The 25,372-nt window shown below is 40.9% G+C and overlaps 2 protein-coding genes across 5 annotated transcripts in view; both read right to left on the reverse strand.

Moving 5' to 3' along the window:
• Positions 1 to 3,435, reverse strand: part of dab2ipb (DAB2 interacting protein b) — a 149,625-nt gene extending 146,190 nt beyond the window's left edge. For 3 of the 4 annotated variants that reach the window (XM_056403006.1, XM_056403007.1, XM_056403005.1), the window contains exon 1: positions 3,346 to 3,435. In XM_056403006.1, coding sequence (XP_056258981.1) covers positions 3,346 to 3,385 — 40 coding nt within the window. In that variant the 5' untranslated portion in view covers positions 3,386 to 3,435. The remainder of the gene's footprint in view (positions 1 to 3,345) is intronic. The other variant, XM_056403008.1, reaches the window with a different exon arrangement.
• A 6,615-nt stretch (positions 3,436 to 10,050) lies between these two features.
• Positions 10,051 to 16,453, reverse strand: zgc:63972 (protein CutA homolog). Its single transcript, XM_056402743.1, has 6 exons — positions 16,146 to 16,453; positions 15,461 to 15,609; positions 13,747 to 13,806; positions 11,686 to 11,731; positions 11,539 to 11,588; positions 10,051 to 10,577 (listed from the first exon to the last, which is right to left on the reverse strand). The coding sequence occupies exons 1-6, from the start codon at positions 16,248 to 16,250 to the stop codon at positions 10,475 to 10,477; spliced, it is 513 nt and encodes a 170-aa protein (XP_056258718.1). The 5' UTR covers positions 16,251 to 16,453; the 3' UTR covers positions 10,051 to 10,474.
• Positions 16,454 to 25,372: the final 8,919 nt, after the last annotated feature.

A 25,372-nucleotide genomic window follows, 5' to 3' on the forward strand; every position in this document is an offset into this window, starting at 1 on the left:
CTTTCCCCTTTATTTGTTGGCTCCTGGTGTATTTAAATTTTTTTTTAACATGATAATGAGCCAATTCAAAGCCCTTAACACCTTTAGTTTGATTGCTCACTCTGCTATCAGACTTGCTGTTCCACTGAATTGTTGCACCCCTACTCTGGACATAACACTGTGTGTGTGTGTGTGTGTGTGTGTGTGTGTGTTTTAGATGATGGTGAAAACGAGAAATGACTTGTAAAAGCTTCTGCGGAGTGGCTTCTTCAGAGTGGATACAGGATCATTTTATTTTTTTCTTGTGCAAAGTGTTCTTTCTGAAATCTAAAAGTGAGATCATAGCTGTGCAGTTTTATATGCAATCATGCATATTCTGTTGAATTTTTGCTGATGCGCAGTTATTGATAATGGTGCCCTGGAAGAGCAAAGCTGAGCACAAGTGGCAGCGATACATTTGAGCTGCTTTCACTCCGTAGTTTTAAGCACATCCCAATCCTGATTGAGAATTTCATGGTATGTTTCTAAATAGTTCATGTATTTGATGGTTGCATTTCTGACTAGAGTTTCCAGAGAAATATAAATCTTCCCACCACACTAATTTGGCTTAATAAAAACAGCCTTGATGTATGAGAATAATAAAATATGGTTTGCCAAACACATAAATTTAGCTCGTTTTAATGTACTTTTTAAAATGTTTTTTTGGAGGTACGGTTGGGGCAAACATGTTTTTTCCTTGGGTCTGAGTACAATGTCTTTCATTTTGTCATAGCAATTGTGGTTTTCTTGTTTGCTGCTCAATCTTGTAGGAAAAGGCAGTATATTTCAGGGAGTCTTTTTGTTTTTCCAGTTTGACTCTTTAGATCAAGAGTTTTTCCACATTCAAACTGTCATGGAAACTACTGTGCCAAGGCAATCAGAAAAAATGTATTGTCATCAGAAGGGAAACTGGAGTAGCATGCTGCAGAAATGCATAACTAAAGGAGGCTGAGAATGCAAGTTGTTTAACTCTAGATTACATTTAAACAAGTCCTTTTTTTTTTTTTATTCGTCATTTACACTTTTCTCGCTGTGAACCTTCACATTTCTCTCTTGCACTCGCACACACATTATGTAATCCTGTTTGCCACCTGCTATGTCTCTGCTGTGGGCAAATACAACACACTTGAAGGTAAATTATGCCTTTTCTTGTTCATGCTGAGACTGCACTACTAATAACAGCCATCTGTCTAAGAAGTTCATGAAGCAAATGGTGCATCTGTACCACAATAACCTCCTTTTTTTCTACAGAGATGTGCTGCTGTGCTTTTCTGCCGTTGGCTTGCCCCTCAGATTTAAGTGCAGCAGAAGTGACATGAATCAACCTGAACCGAAGGATGTGCTGATAATTTCACCTGGGAGCTGGGATGAGACTGGTGATGGGTGACAGGTGAGGTGTCAGCGCAGGAGTGATGTCTGAAGTGTCAGTAAATCATGAACAACACCGTGGCATGCCACTGTGCAATTTTAAAACTCAGTTGAGTCATTTAAATAAGCTCCAACTGTGGAACTCGGGCGCAAGGTTTCTGTTTTTAGAACACACTGAAGATAATCACTGTTTCAATCTTAACTGCATGTTACCTGAAGCGAATGTGCTGATGTGTTTTTCCATCATTTCATCATTTGTGTGTACCAAGACTTTAAAATAGAATTGTGCACCTTGCATCCCCTAAGTCTCAAGTCTCAGTCTTCATTAGTCAGTGTTGGTGACCTGTCGCCATGAAAACACATCCTACATCTTTTGTGTGGTGTAGGGAGGGGAGTCAAAACAAAAATAAAGATCTAATTTAGTTTTGGTGACTTATGTTACACGTACCAGAATTTCGTTTTCTCCTGTGGTCTGACCAGCAAAAAGCTCACAAAAATATAATATACAGTATGTAAATAGCACTGTGGTCAGCTTGGAGGAGGACAGGAAACCCTGCCCATATATACAAAATAAAAGAGCAAATGCTCTAATATGAAAATTCAGGTTAAACTGACTGAGTGTAAAGGGATATAAAACTTTAGAGGGAATAAAAGTTGATGGTTTCAAGTTTCTGAGGAAATGGCACAAAAATAAAAAAAGATCATTTTGATAGTCTTGTTTCCTCTCATGATCCAAAGCCATGCAAGAATTAAGGTTATTTCCCTGCCTTCAGCACTAAAGGAGGAAGCTGCTTGCTTGTTTTCAAAAATAGAGCAGGTAATGAGAGGTGTCTTTGAGTGAGGAGCCCAAAATTCAAGACATTTTTAGCTGTTAATCGTCAGAGTCAATCAGAGTTGAAATTGTGTTAAAAGTACATTTTCCCCTACACCATACAAATTCTCATTATCTGCTGCTGCTCTCCAGATTTTGTACTTGTCAGAAAGGCTCACAGTGAGTGGTCTTAATGAGTCTGATACTGTGCAACGAGGAGGAAAAACAAGCTCTTATCATGATTCTCCTGGTTTTTAACAGCTTTCATTCTGACCAGTGTGGTATAAACCAGCATTCTTACGATACTGTAAATCAAAATAAACTTAAAGCAACAATGAATTTTTTTACCTGCAGCTTCCACATTTTAAGTGGCACCAATCAAATGAATTATAACTAATGAAAAACAAGTGTGAACTGTCTAGTTCTCAGCTCTATACCCAGCAGGACTGTCCTCCATCACCAAGGACAACTATAGGCAACTATAGCCACCAAGCACAGCACATGTTACCACACGCTTCCACTGGTGAACAAACCAAACCGCCTACTTCGATCTCCCACTTTTTAAATCTCATACATGAGCTTCGTTTCCATAACAATAAACATTCAAATTATGCTCTTTCTATAAGAGGACACTCTAAACAACACTTTACTAATTAGAACAATCGGCTATAACAAAGTGTAAGTGAAAAGAAAACAAGGAGATCCCAGCTGAAGTAGCACAAGCCTTGTCATTGTATCTAGGTCAGAAGAAAGCAGTATTCTCCAGTCCATATGTACTTTCACAGCTGTGCTTTGGATGTGAAGCGCTTGTAGTTGCTGGATCTACTCCACCTCAATGCACTCCCTCCAGCACCTCCATATGGGAAAAGGTACACCTCCTGTTTTGCTACAGTAACAGTCATCATGGTTATCACCTCGTATTGCACAACACATGTGCTCATGGGCATGCATAAGAGGAAAAACACACAAACAGGAAAATGGACAGATGGGGAGAGGGAGAGGGAGAGAGGTAACGGGAGAGAGAAGCCAGGGAAACAAGAGAGAAAATAAGAATGTGGCATTTAACGGTGACAAAAAGGGAAACAAGATGGATAATGATGCAGGAAAAGAGAAGGATGGCAGAGATGCACATCTTGTTTTGCATTTACCTGACAAGGAATCAGAAGACATGCTTTCCTGCTGCTGCATCTTGAATGCTGGCTCCAGTATGAGACTCTTGTGTGAGTGTGTGTGTCCACAAGCTACAGAGAGTGAGCGAGGCAGCATGCCTCACTGTGTGTTTTGATGACGGGAGTCCGCGTAGCCGCTCGGGGAGGGAGCGAGCAACAGAGCCAGGAGGAGGAAGGTGTGGGAGAAGAAATTAGCTTCTTTATTACCTCGCCAAGTGTCTCCACTCTAATTCTCAATTTCTCTCATTCTCGTTCTCATTTGAGTGTGAGAATATGTGTGTGTGTGTGTGTGTGTGTGTGTGTGTCTCTCACACAAAGCACATGTGCTGCAGATGAGGATTTATGAGGTGCACAGAGGCAGGGAGATGGGAGGAGCATGAGGAAAGGAGGGATTCATAGACGTTGAAGCATTGGAGGAGGAGGAGGTGCTGAAGAGAGGAAGAAAGCAATCACCTTCAGTGTAGGCTTACTCACTCAGGCACTGAGCCATTACTCTGCCCTCCCCTCCACGTAACCTTGCAATGCAGCGCTAAGCCAATTCAGAGCTTACATGGACCACAACATCTGTTCGGCTGTGAGAGTGAGGGATCGTAACTTTAGTGAATTTGCAGCGTAAGTAGCAAGATGTCAACTTGCCTATAAGAACAGACAAGAAATCCACATGCTCACTATTAAAGCCTGCACACTTCACTACACTGTGCAACAAGTACAAAACCTTTTTTTTTTTTTCTTTTGTCTTTAGCTGCTGTGTGCAGGTAGACATCTCCAAAATCATAACCCCTATGTTTTCCTCTGTTTCTCTGTCCATTTCAGTGGCGTGCTGTGACTTTGACAGGCAAGCAGAGCCAAAAAACCAAGTATACCCACAACCCACTACTCCCACGCCCACCAACTCAGCTGTTTTCCAGACTAAAACATACCTTTTCATGACAGGTGTAACAGCAAATCACAGAGGACACAGAGGAAAAATATCTAAAAACACGATGACACCCTCTAGTGACATCACAGAATCCTGCATTTCTCTGCCTCAATATTCTGTCCCAGACGTCAGAGTAATTTCCTCCTGTTACCTCTTGATGCTTCAGAAGAAAAGACTCAAAGTAATGCACAAGCACAGTTTCCACACGCATCTGCACATGCTAATGATGCAATATCATAGCTGATCTCAGAACAGTGGAAGTTGAGTCATGGGCAGCTTTATAAGCCATGTTTGCCTTGGTTGTCCTGAGTCAGAGATTCTTAATGTTGTCCTTGACTTGTTTGTTAGATGAATGAGAGTCTTCTCAGGACTTGCAGCTGATTAAAACCCCATTAGATGACACCAGGTCTGGTATGTGCATTCAGTTTGAAGACCTTAATTCAAGGAATGCACTGTGTTTCTAAAACACTAATTATACATGACTGCTAGCACACGTCATTATGCGTGCTTGGGTCCTTTTCTTTTCTTTTCTTTTCTTTTTTTAAGGGAGGACTTTTTCCATGGATTCCTCAAACACCCCATTTGCATTTGGTTTTTAAAATGCGATCTGCACATGGCTACGTTATCCAGATAATAAACGTTGTTGTTTACACCTGATTATTTTTTTTATTTTTATTTTTTACGCGTTCTCGTTATCCTCATTGAGATTGTGTCTCTGTCCTCTGGAGCAAAACCTGCTCATGAACAATTTCAAGTGGTGGCATATTGTACAGGTTGCGCTCACACCTACCTAAGATCAGAACGCAATACAAGCCAGGCTACCTCCGATAGTGGTCAGGGAACATTTACACTTAACATGTATTTTTCCTTATCTGGATAAGTGTCTGGCTACAAATAGCATTTTACTACCAGGTGTGGATGGGGTAACAGATTTCTAATTGCCCTCAAACACTAGTTTGGCACTTTTTGGACTCAATCAATGATGTGTATATTTAGTTAGTGATTAATCAGCTCAGTTAGCTTGGCATCACTTCAAAAGTGTTACTTTCCATTTTCAGAGCTTTACACTGGTCACCATTGTTCTCTGCTGTCTGGTTTCTCTGCTCGTAAGTTCAACACACGTCAGTTTCTCAAACTCCTCTGGTTTTCTCTGCTAAACCGACAATGTTTTTTTTTCTGTTTTTTTTTCACGGAATATTTGTCAGCTTTCAACTGCGTAGCATGGAGAGAGGACAACCAGTGAGTGCAAAGCTAAAGAGGGAAGTAAACATGGCTGCTGTTGTAACAAGCCCATGCTATGTGCTATGCTGCATTAAATATAAAAGCTCATTCTCTTCCTGTTTAAGAATTCCATCTTGGTCTACTGTGAGGGCATATTATTTAATGCACTTACTTTTTCTTTCAAGCAAAACTTTAAGAAAGCAGGAGAGGAATAATTTAATTTTAAAATATGCATTCAAATTACAAAAAAAGTAGCTTTTCTGCCCTTGGAAGCAGGTCTGGGGTGCTGTATAATCATGTTGCACCACCCCCAGGGAAGAGCAGTTTTCTGGAGAACTCGTCTGGACTCTCCTCCCAGCCCATTAGTTAACTGTCTGCCACTAATATATTCCTCCTACTTGCAGTGTATTCATCCTGCTCCAGCCCCTTTTTTCGGATTGTGCACCACGCTTGCTCTTGTACCTGTGGTCACCAAAACTGCAAAAATGAGTCATCCTTTTGTGTGCTTGCTTATAACCAGTAGTAGCAATAACAGCACTAAAAATAGCTTTCATTTTGACAGTGGTTTGGGTAACTCAACATTACAGCACATTTTCAGCCAAACCAAATTACTTATAGCCATTATTACCCAGATCAGGTGACAATAGGTACAGTAATCCAATTACATTAGCACCTAAAGACTCGAAAATGAAGAAACACAAGACATAAATTACATCTGCTGTAACTATTGCACCAACAGCACATAAGACACTCATGCTTTTTGAATTTTCCCAGGAAGTGAAATAATCTTTCATAATTTGCCAATAATCTTGATCATACATTAAGGATACCCTTAAGGGACAAATGTGGTGTGGCTTTAGCCCTTTGGGGATTCAGACATCTGTATTAAACACTAATTAATGCACTTTATATGAGGTAATATGTAAATAGTGTGAATGTCATTTTGCACACTGTCATCTTCACATTGCTTAAGCCCTTTTTTTTTTTTTTTTTTTTTAATTATCCAACTAAAGGAACAACCACACTAGACTGATGTCCCTTGATTTTTATTTTATTTTGTTAACCAGCTTCCTATTAAAACCCGTCGGTGGTCGCACACCATGTTGAACTTGTTGGCAAGGTTTGGCATCGGTGAATGTTTGCAGGTAAAAAATGGAATACAGATCAATTAAAGATCAGTGAATTTTCAGACTTATTGCGAAACTTATGTGTAAAACACAGAATTATAAAAGCAATAGTCTGTGTTGGTTTGGCGAGACAAGCCTCTCTCAAGCTGTTTTCATTTTTATGACATGAGCAGCTCCAATAGCCTTTTGAAATGCTTTGACTCCTTGCTGCACCTCTTGACCCAAACCTGGCAGGACTATTTCTGTAAAAGCAATTCAGTGTAAACCGGAAAAAGCCAGGCGCCGTGGTGTGCTGAATGTCAGTGCTATTGGATTCCAATGCTGGACAAGAACTGGACACTGAATAGTAGTTTGTAAAACAAACCGATGTGATGTAAATAAACAGATGTTAGTCTGTCATTAATTAAGGGTTGTGGGTTTCTCACTTTCTAGTGAGCATTCATCAAAACTTTTAGTCACCTGCAATTATTATAAATGTTAATAAATCCATTAATAAAGGGCCCATAGAGTAATCCATCACAGCAGCAGTTGTAAATGTTAATAAGTTGTTGAAAACGGATGGGCTTTGGTCCCGATGCCCTGTAGCTCTTTTCTAGAAGGTAAGTGGTCAAACAATCTTAATATATTAAAGAGCTAAAAAGAAAAATCAAGCTTGATGCTGCAGGAGGATTTCCCATAACCTGGCAACCCAAAGGGTTTTCTTATTAAAGGCTGACAAATGATCTATAAAGCATTAGTACATGATTTATTAACACTGACAAAACCATTAATTACAGTGTATAAGAAGCAATATGACTCTAAACCAGTACTTGAATACATTGTAGTGGGAGTACAAATAGATGAGACTTTTTGGAGTTGTGCACAGGGTTCATATGTACAGTATAGAATGGATTTAATATATAAAATGTCATTGACCTCACTGCTTTAAGCTTTAGACTTTTCATGATGGTGCTGTTTATAAGTTGTTGTGGTAATCACAGCAAATACACACAATTTCACAAAACTATATGCTGGCTCACTTTCCTTGCCTCTCTAGATCAAGTGTCAGTGTGTGTGTGTGTGTGTGTGTGCGTGTGTAACATCCTCAGTTTATTGAATTGCTCAGTGGGAGAATGTTATCTGTGTCTGTTTCTTACAGCTTATCCTTAATTATCTTGTTCCTACCTCTGCAACCCATGGAGAATCTAATGAAACCCAGGAAGAAAAACAGCCTGCCATATGACTATGGTGTTTACACAACTTGAATAATCATACGGAAATATAAAGTCTTGGGTTTTTCTCAAGTTACCATAACCAATTAGGTTTTGACTGAGTATACTTTATAGAGCTTCTTCACAGAAATTGTTTCATTCGAGTGAAAACTAATTATGTATCAGATGTAGAGTAACCAGTGCTCAGTGAGGTTGATAGTACTTGGCAATAATATACCAATATATGAGAGACACACTGTGCACTAATTGGAATCTATCTTCAGTTTGAACTTGATTTTGTTTGAATGTTGCTAAGGCACAAATCATGTGTCGAGTGACAGTTATGACATTTGTCTCCACCCTCTGTTACCCAAATATCACATAAGCACTGTACAGTACTTGTTTTGGTGGTGGTGGAGGAAAGAGGAAAAAACTGCTCAGGCACTGTTAAAATGACTTACTAGAGGAGTGGTAGCAAGAGACGTAAGAGAAAACAAAAGGAAAGCAACCTGGAAGAATTATGTTGAGCAGTGAAATGAACAGATTGTATTTTTGTTTTTAGTATTTAAGCTAAAAAATGACAAATCAATATGATTGACATGTGATTCACAGTTTCCATGTGTATTGAAACACCACCATCTAGTGAACATTGAATCATATTGCAGGATAACGTTTCAGTTTTTGCAATATGAACTTACTTGTATCTAGACAGCCATAATTACTTGTACCTTCTACTAATTATTTGTATGCATATTACTCATGCATACAAATCAAATTCAGCACAGGTGTGTGTTTATGCAGTGAAGAGACACACACACTCATGCGCACGGCAACCAAATAGCCTGATCTCTGGACCTGATGGGGAGGATTATTTTGGCTCCACAGACACAACACCCAACTAACCCATGTCTGCAGTTTCTTTGTTGGGGCCTCATGCCGGAAACTGTTTGTGCAGACTGAGGCTTAGAGCGTGTTTTTGTTTAATGAGGTAAGCATGCATGGCTGAAAAGGTCTCTGTGACCACCAATATAGCATCGTATACCTAGTAGCATTTGTTGTCATTGACAATAATTATTAAACTGAACTGAACATTTAGAGGCACATCCATTATATTCATATTGGAAAATGTATGTGCTAAATCTGTGGTCACGTGCCATATCTCCAGTTCATATTTGTAAAGGCAAACATGAACTGAATTGCTCTCAAGACCTGATTGGTTAGTTATTTTTTCTTATTTAATTTGGCAGGACTATCAGATCAAGGATGGAAGACGAGCTCTGATCAGTAGCAGTTCTTTCATATGCAAACCCAACAATGAAAACCATTTTTATAATTTGTCTTTAGTAATACATGTGAGAGGCAGAGGAGGTGAGGAGGAGAGGCGCTCCTAAAACAGTCATGCTTAGTGCCAAATACTTATCAGTCATTTCTGTTTAATTTATCCTCAGTAGATCTGTGTAGCTTTAATTGAGGTTATATATGATGCTTGTGAATGTTTTAGTAGTAAAAGACGAGATAATCTGAAGCAGAGCAGGACTGAAATTCACCAATATTGCTTTTTTTTTAGCACAGGTCTGTCATTAACTGCTTCCCTCACACCAATGAAGGGAATGTAAACACCACGTGTGCACACGTGTTTGTGTCCCTCTTCTACAGCCTGACAAATCAATCAAGTATTGATCGGTAGGTACATGTAGATTGCTCCGGCATCCTGTTCCTCTGAGTGTTGCTGATCAGGTTTCTTTTTGTGAGGACGCAGCGTTTTTGAAAACAGCATTTAAAAATCTTGTGACTCTCCAGTTCATAACAGTAAATTTAGTAGTATAATGTAATATTTATGAGTGAGCAATGTCATGGTCAGTTACAGCAAGTTCATGACTTGGATTCCTAACTCTGTTTTGTGCAATTGTAACAAATAAATTTCCCTGTGAGGGATCAAAGTCTTTCTGACTCTACTGATAACCATAGCATTAGTTTAAATGGTTTATCATTAGAGTCATGACATCAATATGTTCCAGCCCATATGATTACTAAGTTAAAGCTGCAGGAAGAGTGATGTCATCTTAAGTAATTGCAAAAACAAAGAGCATGTTCATCACATGCAAATACTCAAGACACAAAGGATTACTTTATACAGTAGCCTATTAGAGGATAGGGTTACCTGTATAAGAAGTGCATCAATATATAAGCAATAATGCATAATGATGTGGAGGCAAAGAATGCATGATACAGATCGTCAACCACTTAACAGTTAGTTTGTGGTCAGTTTAATCCATGTTGCATCAGTTTTACCAGTGAAAATGAACTAATAATATACTGTCACAGTCGACTGGAACTATTTCACACTTGTCCCATTACATGATATTAGCTGACAGCTGGCAGCAAATCAGAAACAAGTATTTCCTGTGGCTGTGGCATAACGCTTTTTTAAAAGACTGAAATCAAATCTCCACAGTACATTGTGGAGTTTACAGTGAAAAGGTCAGAGCAACAGAATAATGTAAATGTCACGTATTGAACTTTTTGTTCAACAGAGTGTTTTCTGAACCCTTCGATCCAAAGCCTTCAGCACACAACAGCATGTGCACATGGCTCAGTTTCCTCCTCGGCTGCAGTCCATGCTGGCACCGGCTCTGATTTTTAATGATGTATCAGTCATCTGGAAGGGCTTCATCCATCCATTTCATGTAAGCCAAACTACCGTCCTCCACTGGGAAGCTGAGGACTTCTGGGTTTGCATAGGGGTGGACAGACCTTGAAGGCACCCACACAAACAAGTCGCATAAAACCAATTTTGTTCATATAGATAAACACTTTAGCATATCTGTTTTGGTTCCAGTCCTTTTCAACCTGTTTCTTTTTTCCTAGTTTTTTGCCATTATGGCATTTGATGCTTAATAACTGACTAAACACGTAGCTTTCCAGCGGTAGTTTGTTTTGGAGTTGGGCTTATCAGTGCACCACAAAGCCGAAAAACAAGTTCTACTTGTTGAATCAAAAAATGCCTCACAACACAACCTTTAACAGAATAATACTGACACTGCAAAGAAACTCTTCATTCAATGTTTTCATGAACCATTGCCAAAAATCTGCATATATAACAGTAGAAGATGCTGTTTTAAGTAGCTGATAGATCAGCAAGTTTAATGCTCGAATGCTGAGTTGTGCCAGTGGCAGAAAAAGGAAAAAATAAGCATTAATTCCTGATGGTAATTTTCATGCAGCACATCTAAGATCATCTGATATTACAAATTGTGTTTAGAAGGCTGTAGAAATACTGATATAGAACATAGTACATCACATCCACCAACTTCTGCAATTCTATAAAAAAACTCTAATTATCATTACTTTCTATTTTCTTTTGTATCTGCTTAAAAATCATTTTCACGCTAAAGCAACTAAATCTTTATCCTTCTATCTGAATAACATCGCTACATAAAAAAATATGCTTTTTATGAATAAAAAAGCTCCAAGTGTTTGATCCCAGGGCTATGGGAAAACTAGAGGTCCTCTTTGTTAAGCCCCTAGAGTGAAGTAATGAAATTTTAAGCACACAATGCGGCCCAAATTGAAAATAACCACTATGAACCCTTTTTAATGCGTGTCTAGAGGAGCAGACACAGCTTAAGCATTAAGTCTGAAACATTAATTTGAGGTACATTTTGCAATGACAATACTGATACAACCATATATTCCATAAAAGCAAAAACCTCACCTCACAAAATCTATGACTTGCTGGATCCTGGAGGTTTTTGTTTTCACCAGCTGCAACAACAATGACATCTCATTTTACACATCTGCCTTCTCTTTCAACATGCCTGTAGAGATGTTGATGACAAAGTGACTTCCTCAGGAAGCTTACCATCAGAATCTCACTTGCATCCTGGATTTCGCCTTTCCAATAGTACCTAAAACACCAGAGAAGACAAGACGTTATAACTGTTCCTTGTATTGTAGATTGCTAAGGACTAAAAATAGCAGTGCGTGTAACATCCTGCAGAGCCTTTAAATTTTGTAAAAGGAGAAAAAAAAAACATTTCAAGAAAAACAGTATTTTCTGAAAGAACTCAACAATCAAACCTTCCCCCAACCACTTATTATGGCCACTGATTTACAAGTGTTATCATCAAATTGCTCCTGGCAAGCTTTTATGGTGTCAAGTGCAAAACACTGTTTTTTTTGTTGTTGACTGTGAAAGACAGCACAACACAAACTAAGAAGCTATATTAAAGCATGTTCCATGACAAACGGCCAAATAAATGTTGAAATGTATGTAACTGAGACGTACCCACTACACACTTGCACTCACGCACAAACCCCTGACTACCTCCATCCCCTCACTCCTAAACTAATCAATCACATCCACTATTTTTAGGCTAAACCTCTGTTTGGTTAACAGCTTTAATGATGCCTTTCCTCTTCAGTTAACCTTTAGACTTCACAGCCTGAGTTTATACTTCTTGTCCCTTCTGTGGTTATGCATTTACAGGAAAGCTAATCCATGCATACAAACACATGGCCCCTTTGAAGGCCAACTGTCGTTCAGTTTATAATGATTGGGAAAACTGATAAAAGCATTCAGACACAGCCCCATTCACCTTGTGGTTTCCCCGGTAACCAGCTGTGCAGTAGCGAGGATAAAAAAGACATGCAGTGAATTCAGAAAGTATTCAGACCCCTTCACTTTTTTTCTCCAAATTTTATGTTGCAGCCTTATGTTAGTTTAAATACATATTTTACCTCAACAAACTACACTCAGTATCCCATAATGACAAAGCAGAGACAGATGTTTAGAGAGTTTTGCAACTTTTATTAAAAAGGAAAAACTGAACTATCATGCTGACATCGGTATTCAGACCCTTTACTTTGTACTTAACTGAAATACTTAGCACCTTTTGGCAACTTCTTGGGTGTGATGCAACAGGCCTTCCACACCTGGATTTGGGGGATTTTCTGTCATTCTTCTCTGCGGAGCATATCAAGCGCCGTCAGGTTGGATGGGAACCGTAGGTGGGCAGCCATTTTCAGGTCTCTCTAGAGAAGTTCAATTCGGTTCAAGTCAGGACTCTGGCCTTGGCCACGCAAGAACATTCAGAGTTGTCCCTAGGCCACTCCCTGCGTTGTGTTGGCTGTGTGCTTAAAGTCATGAGCCATCGTCCCAGCCTGAGGTCCTGAGCACTCTGGACCTGGTTTCGTTAAGGATTTCTCTGTACTTTTCTCCGATCAGCTTTTCCTCAACCCTGACCAGTCTCCCTGTCTCTGCCATTGAAAAACACGCCCACAGCATGATGCTGCTACCACCATGCTTCACCGTTGGGACGGTGTTGGGCAAGTGATGATTTCCTGCAGACATGATGCTGAGAATTGAGGCCAATATCACTTGTTTCTCACAGTCTCAGATTCCTTTTTTAGGTGCTTTTTTTCTTTTTTTTTTTGCAAACTATGAGCAGCTTTAATGTGTCTTTCACTGAGAGGCTTCGATCTAGCCACTCTGCCATGAAGCCCAGAGCTCTGTAGGCAGTTCCAACAACCTCTTGGCTTGGCTTTTGCTCTGATCTGCCTTGTCAGCTGTGAGAACTTATATAGAGAGGCGTGTGCCTTTCCAAATTATGTCCACTCAACTAAATTTACCACAGGTGGACTCCAGTCAAAGTGTACAAACATCTCAAAGATGATCAAGAGAAATGGGAGGCACCTAAGCTAAATTACGAGGGTGTCACAGAAAAGGGTCTGAGTAATGTGATCTTTTAGTTTTTCCCTTTTAACATTATATAGAGTGAAGAGGTGTGAATACTTTATGAATGCACTGTATTCGTGCAAGTGTCTGCATATGTGAGAGACATTTTAACTAAGCTGGTGTTTTGTGGTTGTGCGTCAGCTAGGTAAAAAGTTGTGTTAAAGATGGAGGTCAAATATGATTTACATTGTGGAGGTCCTGGAGAGAATGTTAATACTGGCTGCCAATCGCCTCTCCATGATTGCCCTGGAAAAGAAGACAGAATGGTGGGGAGCGTAGATGGGAACGGAGGGGGCAGACATGGGAAGAGAGGAAAGAAAAATTAAACACTTGCAAACCACCAGCTGTTTATCAATTACAACATGAAACGGAGCCCTTCATTACGGTGCTCTTCAAACGAGCTGCAGGAAAATGCTTCAGTGCATTAAATTCTGAAAAAGATAGTAAACTTTGCTTTCTGCTGCTGCTCAGCTGATATTACAGTTTATCACCATGCCCCTTCCTCAAACCAGGGGCTCTAGAGGGGGTGATTTACATATCTGGCACCCACTCTGTAGCTACTTTCTGTCTTGACATGTGGTAAATAGATGGAGCTCATTTACATGCAGCTAAAATGCCAACAAAGGACATGAGAGTGCAAACACAGCGCTCTACCAGTAGTGGCTTTGACGAGATTGTATCTCTTCTCTATAAAGAAAAGCCACTTGTGTATGACTGACTGTGTATGACTCTGAATTGTTTAAGCCACTTAAACTAATTTGCAAACCACAAGTTGCATACCATAGCAAAAGAATTTAATTAGCATCCAGATTAAAGGAAAGGTTCTACATTTTGATAAAGACACTTATTTACTTTCTTTCCAAGAGTTAGAGGACTAGATTAATACCATTCATTTCTCTGGCAAATATACAGCTATAGAACCAGCAACCGGTTATCGTAGCTTAGGCAGCTCAAAGACTAGAAGCAGGGGGGAAACGAGTACCTTGACTCCAGCCTGAGCAGCAACTCCTGAAACTACATTTTTATCTTGTTTTCTCAATGTGTAGGCCTACACAAACCCTGAGTATAAAGCCTGCACTGTGTCCTAGAACTTAATCATTAAACCACAATTTGTTGATCTTATACTTTGGTTGTTGTACAGATTAAATTTGTTCATCAGTGAGCTTTAGATGTGCTGATTTTTTTTTGTTTTGTTTTTCTCAACACTTTTTTGACAAAGTCAGACCACCTGTTTCCCCTGTTTCCAGATTTTTGTGCTAAGCTAACAAGCTGCTGGCTGTAGCTACGTATTAATTGTACAGACATGAGAGCGGTATTGATCTTCTCATCTAACTCTCTCTCAAAGGCACTATATGTATGTTTTTTGTTTTTTCTGCCTCCAAACATGGTTTATTGCCAGGAACAGGTGGTTGGTGATGATTGTTTGCCAAGAGCTTCAGCCATTGTTGTGTTTACAATACAAGAGGTTATAATATGCCATCTGGGCAGCGCTACTGCTTCCGGGAAGAGTGGATGCTACAGTGACTCGCTATCAAAAAATGACAAGATGAGGGGGTTGGTCTGGGGCTAGCTGGTTAGCATGCTAACTTCAGTACAAGACAACAACAGTTAACATTGGAGTAGAGTTCCACCACTGCAGCTCTTTGCAAGTAACAGAAGTAAGTTTTTGATGCTGAACGTGCAGCGTTTCTCATAGACAGGTAAGCTAACAGCTGTTAACGTTAATGTTGTTTATGCAGCGATAACAAAACTTGCATATAGCACCTTTTTTTTTTTTTTTTTTAAATGTCAAACCATTCCTTGTTCTGAATCAAAAAATGAAACCCTGTGTTTCTAGTGCTTACTTTTTTTAAAAACTGTAACATGTAACCTGATATGATTGATTGATATGGTGTCGCACCTGCCGATGTCCTTGGCTGCCTGTTCGTTGGGACTGTTGAGGAGGAGGACAGAGTGGTGGCCTGGTACATAGCTCCCTGTCAAGGCTGAATGGAGATGAACGCCAATGGACCACAACCCGGGGTACATGGAAACAGACAGTACCAGGAACTGGAGAAGAGGAGGATGGGGAGTGGGAGCATTAAGGGACAAGAACATCTCAAAGTGCTGACATGTCAAAGTCACCTAACAGACTTTAAGAGCGTGTTTGCTGGGTGATGTTTGCATCTGTATTAAATTATTTGGACATGTGGTTTGTTCATGTCATTTTACGTCTGGATGAGGGGATGTTATAACTCAATTTAATTATCTCCTACCCCCTGAAAGGATTTCCATGTTTGTGTTGGATTGGATCCAGTATTTATCCTCTTATTATTTGGCGCTGTCTGTCAGAGATAAATGAGTATGGGCTTTGGCTTGGACGCAGAGACCAATTTATAATCTGTCCTACTTCTCTGCACAGCACAGCACAGCATCGCAGCTAGACATAGATGCACGTAAATCCAACACAAATGATGTTAGACTGAATACAATCAATAACAATTTGTCATCCCCGACTCCAGAGCCTTCTTGTTATGGGTTACTTAAGACTTTTCTCAAAGTTTCCATGTCATACAAGTCCACATAATAATCACAGCAGCTCTTACCACACATGACATGAGCAGCACCGACCGAAAGACAGAGTGGGAGACAGCCTCTTTATAACATCGCTGGAACAGCCACTCCATCCTGTTAGTGGCAACAAATGTCATTCCCAGAGTCCGGCTGGTGTTGATAAAAAGCGGGACAAACTGTGCTGAACTTCATTCATAAAACCGCTTAGTCTTTCTTCCGGGATAATGGGTGTGCTGTCATTTTTATAACAACTTCAGCCCCGGTTAAACAGCTGCTTTATGAGAGGGAAAAACACTGGAAAGTCATTACCTTCCAAAGAAGGAGTGCATTGTGTTGACAGGTACTGTAGGTCGGACGGTCAAAGGCGGCGATAAGTATCTGCGCCGTTCAATTGGTTGTTTAGACTTCCTGACACGCCGGTGACCAATCAGAATTGGCCGTTCACCTCCGCTGCCCTGCCTCCTGCCCGGGGTCATAATCGGCTTTGGTGTTTTTAGCCGTATGAACAACTTTCCTCCCCCCCCACGTTTTGTGACGGCAACGTAAAGCTGTGGATTCATGAAATCAGGAGACAACACCACTGTTTTATGAGGATGTTCTTCAGTTGTGGAAGTAGACTACACTGCTGTGATAAATCATAAAGCTATATCACATTTTATCTCACTATATCTAATATATCACATATTATTTATATTGTGCCGATGCTATATGCGACTGAATTCAGTGGTGGAATGAACATTTTTTTAAGCACTCGGCACTTAAAAAATAGTATGTTAATTTTATGCTACTCTATACAGCTACACTACATTTCATTTGACTTCACTACATTAAATGACAGTTGTAATTACTTCTCAGATTAAAATGATACATACAAAACACACAATCATCTTATAAAGCTCTGAGTGTGAAGGGGACATGGGGGCGTGGTGCAATCCTGCTGCAGAAGGTGACCTCCAGAGTTTTTAGGTTAAGTGTCAGAAAATAATGAGTGGCTAATCTCCTGCAACAACTTGATGGTGGAGGACTTTTTAATTTCATAGTAATGTAGAATGTGACTGTATTACACACTGTGAGTGAGGATATACACAGCACGACAGGCAAAGCGCCGGCCTACATTGGCCCTGCGCGCTCCCTTTTGCAGTGTGAGCTTCTCTCTGTTCGCTTCTTAGTCTTTACTTTGAGTGTTCGACTTCAAAATGCACTGAGTCTCTTAAGGATTGAGCATACAACCCCAAACCTTTCACACAGTCCTCTAATACCATGAGCTATGTGATCAGAGACACTTGAGCGTCATTTCTTAAAGTCCTTCACTCTTTCATCTGGTTGTTGGACTTTCAAATTCACCAAAGATCGAACCTACAAACTTAAAGCCATAAGCACTAAAAAGACATTTGACCCTTTGAGTGTTTACGTTGGACTTCAAAAATCCACCTGCAGCACCTGAGGATTAAGACAAAAGGCTTCAAAACCTCAGAGTGATCCTCTAACATCATGGGCAGACATGCTTGACCTTCATTTCTTGGAGTATCTTTCCTTTACACTAGCTACTGACCTCAACACTTCTCACTGGCCTCTTACTCCTCCAGTTGGATTCTCAAGGAAATATCCGTCTTAGATTTTCCTATATCAAGAAGTAAGAGGAGCACTCTGTATGTTTACTTTGGGTTATAACCAAAATACACTGCAGATCCTGAGGATCGAACACAAGACCTCAAAACCCCAAAGTCTTTAGAGAGACTCGGTTGTCTGGTTGAATAGCTTGATACCTTTACTAATTCTATAAGAGTTGCGTAGAAACATAACTTGGAAATGATGGCAATATTTCAGAAGTTCATAACAGAAAATGACACATTACTTCTATTTGGAGTGTCAGAGCTGCAAAACATGATTAAATACAGTGGATTTAGATATGCTGTATATCTGTGACTGCTGCTGACAGTTAGTTTTTATGCAGCATTACCCCTCCCAAATCTGTCTGTTTGAATATCTCTCCTTTTTTGAGCTCATAAGAGGTCTAACAGGGAGTTTGATTTCTAAAAATATGCTATGTCACTTTATAGCATCACATATTATATGTGAATGGCTTTTTGGCAAACAAAAGAGATTACCCATGGAATATATAGTGTGGAATAATTATTTTTTACTGTAATAACGTAAAGCGCTTTATGGTCATTTTGATGTTTTGCCACCTTTGTAGCAGGAAATGTTACAACTTACACACTCTTCTGCATTGGCTACTGAATTTTAAGGAAGTCAGAAAGAAACACAATTATATGCGGGGTGGGGTGGGGTTTGGGGGGTTGGGGGGGTGGGAGTTCCTCCACCACTACCTGTAAACCAGTAAATGTCCCTTGAGACTTTTTACTTTAAAATTATGCATGTTTTGTAAGATTAATAATGGGCTCCTGTTATGGAGCAGATAAAATTTACATGATAACAAAGGGTCCCTCTTTCCCCATGAATGGAGAAGTAGTCTCTGACTTTTGGACCACATTGTATACTGTATTATTCATGTGGAAAAAGCATTACAACCTTGACAAACCTTCAGCAGCTAAACCGTTACAAGCTCTTTAGTCACTACAGGCAGTTGTGAACTTAAGTGCATTTCAAAGATGCCATTTATGTTATATGAAAGTTTGAAGGACACGTGTTGCAGAGTGATATAACTGATGTCCATCTGTTACAGGAAGAGGACGTACTAGCTTTGAGTGGTGTTTAACACTTCAGCACCTGGACAAGACAGATGTGTGTTTGTTTACAGCACAATATGCAAAAATACAGAGCTGACATAAAAAGCTCTGTATTCTCCCTTTTTTAGATACATAAGACCAGCCTCTCTGATTTGCGGATATTCTGTGCAAAGGCAATACAACAATTACATGCAAACGCGGTGATGTATGGGTGTGGGTACACACATCCCACACACATCATCACACACAATGAGTAAAGCAACATGTCCTTTTCAGATAAGCTACGCAGAAAACCCAAGGACTCTGCAAGCCTGCATGAGAATGAAGAAGATACAGATAAACAGGAATATTAAAGAAACATGAATAATTCATAGCTGCGTTGTTGATGCAAGAACAAACCAAACTGATGCCGCATGCTTGGAATTTTATTGGCATGTGAAACAAAAATAATGGTGTAAAATTGGGACCAAGGGAAAACAGGTTTGTGAAGAAAAATGATTTCAGAGTGGCAGCAAAATTTGTTGAATGGTCGAAATATTCAGTATTAGGGCTTTGATGGCGTGTGTGGTGATAGAAGTCAGTTAAATTAAATTAAAAAGTCACTTAATTCAAGCTCTGGATTTACTATAAAAAAAAGGTGGTTTTGTGCAGGATATCCACATGGGGGAGCTGTGGGTCCATGCATCTCTCTCCTCTTCACCCCCCCCCCCCCTTCCACTGTGAATAAATAGAATGTAGGGTGTTCATTTAGCATGTATAAAACTCTCATCGACTGAAATGAAATGTAAATTCTCCAGCACAGCAAGCTGCATGACTCATCCCACCCCGCCTGCCCCCCCCAGCCCCCCCCCCCCCTTTTTTTTCCTCTTCTTGACCTCTTCCCTGCCAGCCTTGTGTCCCCACCCTCTTCTTTCATCGGACATGGCACAGATCGGAGAGGCAACAGCAGGGGGCGCCACAGGGGCCACAGGCTTCAGAACAAACCAATTTATTTCCCAAGTTCACCCAGGCTTCATTTGAGAGCCCATCACAGAACTCCAATAGAGCCACTTAAGCCACTGTTCCCTAACATGAAAGAAGGAAACCAAAATAGAGAGATAGGAAGAAAGTCGAGAAGCCAGAAGAGAGGCGTTTGATCTGCTTGTTCTGGGGCATCACTCAGAGGGGTACGCTTCCTCTAAGGAGTACTGAGGCCTGTTTGTCCTTTAGAAGTCTAATGTGAAAAATAGGATGATTTTTATTTCTGTCTTTGCTTCTTGTGTGTTTGTATATAATGAGGCCACAAGGTCTACAGTAAGAGCGGCGAGGAGAAAATGAGAGATGAGACGAGGACAGGTATAAAGGGATCTGGCAAGAGGTGCCTTGCCTAATTTGCCATTAAACCGCAATTGTCTCTCGGTGGGATCAATGAAGTTTCCTCGCTGTGAAATAAAACGAATTCTAGCAGGGAGAATTAGAGAGATGAATAGAGAGCAGAAAACAAAGACTTGAGTGAGGTGTGTGAACATGGAAACCAAGGATGAAAACTCTGAAGGGCTAGGTACTCCGCTGGCTCCCACTCCTGTTGTCTCCTCTCCCTGTGTGGCAGTGCCATTACTGCACTGAACGGGAGGTACAGGAAGTAGAGAAAGAAACTGTGGACACTAGTGGACACATAGAGGCCAGATAAGTCCTAATGAAGGGACTTTCCAGGCTGTGATTATCTCCAAAGAAAGAGAGTGGTCCTCCCAAAGAGGTTAATTAAAGAAGTCATGGGGGCCGAGCAGGGAAGTGTCTCCATCACCGCTGTGAACCCCCGTGACCCCTCCATCCTCTCGGACAGACATAGCCATCCATCACAGCTGATTCTTGGGCTGTCTGGCTCCTGCTGGTGCCACTGAAATCCCCGAGTGACTAAAAACATAGAAGTCTATGTAGCAGCGCTGCAACTCTGACAAGCAGCGTGAAAAAAATACACCACCGCCAAGACATCCCCCCGCTGAAGTCCCTCAGGTAATGAAACCTCTCCCCTTTCAAGGATCAGACAAACACCATATCTTGTCATCTCCTTTCCATTCTCTTCCTCGATGTTCTTCTTTTTTTTTTCTATCTTTTTTTTTGCCCTCTATGTTGCAACTGCCGGAGCACATAAGGCCATTCATCAGCAAACTGAACTGAACTGTCATGTTCTCTCTTTCTTTTCTGCTCTCTAGAAAAGAGAAAAAGTAGAGTATTTATGTTTGTTTAGCAACATGAGCACAGGGTTCAAATCCAAAACCACGGGTTCGAGTTTAAGCCCAACGCTTGCCCAGAAAGAGAAAGCAGAATATAAGAGTATTGCCTTTCCCTGACCACAGCATGAAAGAATCAGCCACCATCAATGAAGAAATCCCTCCAGCAATCCCTGCTGAGAAGAAAGATTTGTCATCCCTATTTCCGTAGTTCTTGGAAAAGAGGACAAAGGTGTGATAACGCGTAAAAATGGAGAGACACAGTAAAGGAGAGGGGGAGAGAGAAGAAGGGAGGATAAGAGGAGAGACAAAGAGAGACAAATGGAGCGTTTTGGTTGATTGGTTTTGAGAGAGGACAGAGAGCCTGGAGCAGTCTTACAGGAAAAGTTAAACATTTTCATAAATCTGTTCTCGTGGAGTTCACCTGCGGCGGCTGGAGGCTTAAATCACGTCACGCCTGACTGCTTGAGAGGGAGAAGCCGATCCCGAGCGCGGGGGGCCACCTCTACGACAAAAAGGAAAAAAAAAACCCTCTGTGCTTCCTCATTACACTTTCCTCACCGAGCCGTCTGCAGCAGCATAACCATTCCTCGTGCTGACGCAGGTGGAATGAGCTCATTCCCCCTCCATTCGCAAGCTGAGTGCACCAAAAATTCAGAGAAGGGAGAAGCATAATAAGTTCAGACTCCCAAGTTAGAGTGCCTGCAGGCAATAAAGTGGAGGATGAACAGTGGTGACTTGATGGAAGAAGAGTGTGTATGTGTGTGTGTGTGCGTGCATATGTTTGAAAGAGGGGGTACATCTGAAAATAGAGGGAAACACTCCTCTTGACTGCACAATTTCACTTCACTTAAATTTCACAAATCCATCTATGAGTATTTATTCTATGTTCCACAGGGATGCTGCGATTGATATGACTCTTACTTTTAAAATAAGGAATTGAAACACACACACACACACACACACACACACACACAAGTCCGGTGAGGATTCCAAATGATGAGAACTGAGCCATGCAGGTGGATTCATGGGTTCAGTTCTGCAGAAATTCTGTCTGCGAAGCCAAGGTCATTTGGAAAAACATGGCGCAGGAAAAAAATCAATACATTCATTGATGTGCTGTCCAACACAGATCAAACTTTGAGCCTGGTGTATAGTTAGGATGTGGGTGTGGTGTCTGAGAGAGGGTGTGTGTGTGTGTGTGTGTGTTTGTCAACCTCAGACACTCCACCATCAGAAAGTGGCATTATGGAAATGCGAGAATCACCATGAAAAGGGCAGCCAGAAGCATGCTCAGGGCAACCTTTTATATACAGCGCCTAATCAGCCAAGCAACTGCCTTCGCTCCTATTTACCCTATTTATGAGTCACCCCTAAACCTGCAACCACATCATCTAATCTCTCCTCCTGCCTCTTCATCCTCCCCGGTATGAAAGCAGCAGCTTCTTTCCTGTATTAATTGTTTTCCACCTGGGCCTTGTTCAGCTCAGCTTATTATTCAGACCTTCACTGCCGGCCAGCTGATAACCTCCAACTGCTGTGAGCAATTAACAAGAGTTCACCTACTGTATAGCGTCCAGGAGGAGGAATCCCTCCAGAGCCAGGGGAGAGACAGCACAGGGAAGGTTAGGGTAGAACAAGGAGGAAAACAGGAATAAGAGATAGAGAAAGGGTGGACAGAGGACCATTTTATGGTCCTTCAAAGGGAAATCAATGCTAATGAATGGCTCGGTTTGTGCAATGTGGTGATAAGAAAATCACCAGCTTAAGAGGATGCAGCTCTGATGTGAGGGTTTTTTTTTGTTTTTTGTTTTTTTTTGTGAGAGTGTGTGTGACCAGAAACTGATAAGGATGTTTGGTATCAAGAATGGACAACCCACTCTGCGAGGTACAGCAAACACTGGTGTCCTGACCCATTAGGAAGTGGTCTAAGCTAAAGACCTGGTCAATATCCAGGGTGTCGTATCGATCAAGCGACTGTGACTGGTTTGCTGTGGTTCAGATTATGCAGCCAATACAGATGAAGTGTTTAATCAAAACAGGCTTTGTCAAAACATCATCTCCCCTTGTTGATAAATGGCCTGTGGAGCGTCTATTTTTTTATTTATTTATTTTCATTTTGGGACATATGGTAACAGAAAGTGTGCTCTAACCTGGGCAGTGCTGAAATTGAAAACTGCCAGAGAACATGCAGCCAATACCGGATTAAGCAGGTATAATTTTTAATTAAATAATTCATTCAGACTTCTGACTCAGTCTCAGGAAGGTTCAGCCAGCATGGATCGATTTTGTACGGGTAAAAAAAAAGAAAAAAAAAAAAAGGTGTTTTTTAAAAACAGTTTTGTCGTGTGGAACAAAATGTGGATATCCATCCAGCTGCCGCTCTTCTATAACCAACATCCAGACTGCACCATGCACATCTCTAGTTGCCATTGGGCCATAATGAAACCACCACACATTTATTTAACTAATTGGACTGACTAAACAAGTTTCCTGTTGAGAAGAATGAAGTGGATATTGATGGTAATTAGAAATGCTTTGAGAAGCCAGGCAAAGTCAGGTGTGCGACTTAGATGTGGTGGTGGTGGTGGGGGGTTGTTCTCCATAATGCTAATTAAAGTGGGAAGGTGTATAAAAATGCTACAAATTAACAGTGCGTCCCTGGTGATATCAAGTATTTTGCAGGTTGCAAACATATTTGCTCTGCCTATTTATCTGCACATATTTGTTGGCCTCCACAGTTTCACAGTGCTACAGTCAGCGTGGTTGGGAGGGTGGAAGTTTACAGCAGATAACAATAGAAGCAGAAGCGGAAGAGATCAAACGATTTTATTTCTGTTGTAACTGGGAGAAGGGGGCTCCTTTCGGTGTCTCTTCTGGGACTCCTGCTCCAGATTCTGATATCCATTTTCCCTTTGTTTTCTCTCTTGGCCCTTTGAAATATTTAGTGAGAATCCCTGACTAACACACAAGCACATTAAGTGTGTGTGTGTGTGTGTGTGTGTGTGTGTGTGTGTGTGTGTGTGTGTGTGTGCAGATTTACAGTGACCACGGTCCCTCCAGGCATCAATCATCAGCGCTGCACTCAACATCTGGATGTGGACAGTCTTTCCCCTCAGGACGAGAACACTTCAGATCTCTCCATTTTAGCATAGAGCTCATCCTGAGGGATTTCTTCTTCCAGCCCAGGCCCGGCCCCCAATTTTATTTCACCACTGGATGCTCCACTGGAGAGTGGAACTGCCCCACTCCATCCCTTTATTTCTCCATTTATCTTCTCCTCTGTTACACCACAACCTCCTCTTATGGATTGGACTTTGCCTTCCTCTTCAATAGTTTGCTCTCCACCTGCAGATGTTGACAGTACAGTAAACCGCTTGAAAAGCTTGATATATTTACTGTTTGGAAAAACAGGTCAAACACGATCTATTTGCAGGCAAAAAGACACATCTTTAGGCCAGAGCATGTTATGTATGACCTCCCATAAGACTACATACAATGCAATAAACCCTTATTTCATGAAATCAGGTAATGCTACTGTTGCCCCATAGCCCCTGGTATGGCGTTAAACCTCAGCAGAGCACAATCTCGAAGAGGATCCTTGCAATCTGTAGCACCTTGTTAGTGCACCCGCACCATATGAGGCCTGTTGTATTAGTTATTCTAATGCATGTCTTGTTATCCATATAGATGAGAGACGGAATAGAACAGCAGATGGCCGGGGAAAGAGGGAGCCCCGTCGCAAAATCATCCTCCAGGAATGTGAGGATCACATTCATCACGCTGCACACACCTAGAGACTCACAGACAACACATCTCTGCCACCAAATATTTTCACCGCTCTCAAATTCTGCCCAATTCTCTGAGAAGTCTTGGCGTGGGGCCAGTCAGCAGATTGTATGTAAAAGTTGCACAGGGATTGTCAACGAGAGATTTAATCTCTGCTCCCTTTCCAGGAGTTTCCTACCACATCCCTGTTATCTCCAGGTCTGAGGCTGTATTAAAGAGTGTCAATAATATGGCTATTTCACAGATATGAATCTTTGGAAACTATGAATTATACAGGAGCGTGCCCTGTTGGCTCTGAAACTACAGAACACTTCATAAACTATTTGCACATACAGCTTGCACTTTTATCTCTGGAGTAGCTCCACATCCAATTTCAGAGCATTTATCTTCTAATAGAGAGCATTTGCTGAGCTAATTGGTGATATATTTGTAAATGTAACACCACCTGCTGATTTACTTCAGCGTAACAAGATATATACATATACAAATGAGACTCTGAGTAGATAATGAAACCAAACTGGAAAGATATTGTAAACATTAATAGGCATGTCTTTTTTTTTAATGAGCACC

Source organism: Seriola aureovittata, chromosome 18, assembly GCF_021018895.1.
Source record: "Seriola aureovittata isolate HTS-2021-v1 ecotype China chromosome 18, ASM2101889v1, whole genome shotgun sequence".
Classification (NCBI taxonomy): Eukaryota; Metazoa; Chordata; class Actinopteri; order Carangiformes; family Carangidae; genus Seriola; species Seriola aureovittata.

Coding starts and splice junctions, on each gene's coding strand:
- zgc:63972 (XM_056402743.1), bottom strand. CDS start 16,250: ATGACATTTGTTGCCACTAACAGGATGGAGTGGCTGTTCCAGCGATGT. Junction 15,610..16,145: donor TGCTGCTCATGTCATGTGTG/GTAAGAGCTGCT, acceptor CCTCTTCTCCAG/TTCCTGGTACTGTCTGTTTC. Junction 11,589..11,685: donor ATGCAAGTGAGATTCTGATG/GTAAGCTTCCTG, acceptor TTGTTGTTGCAG/CTGGTGAAAACAAAAACCTC.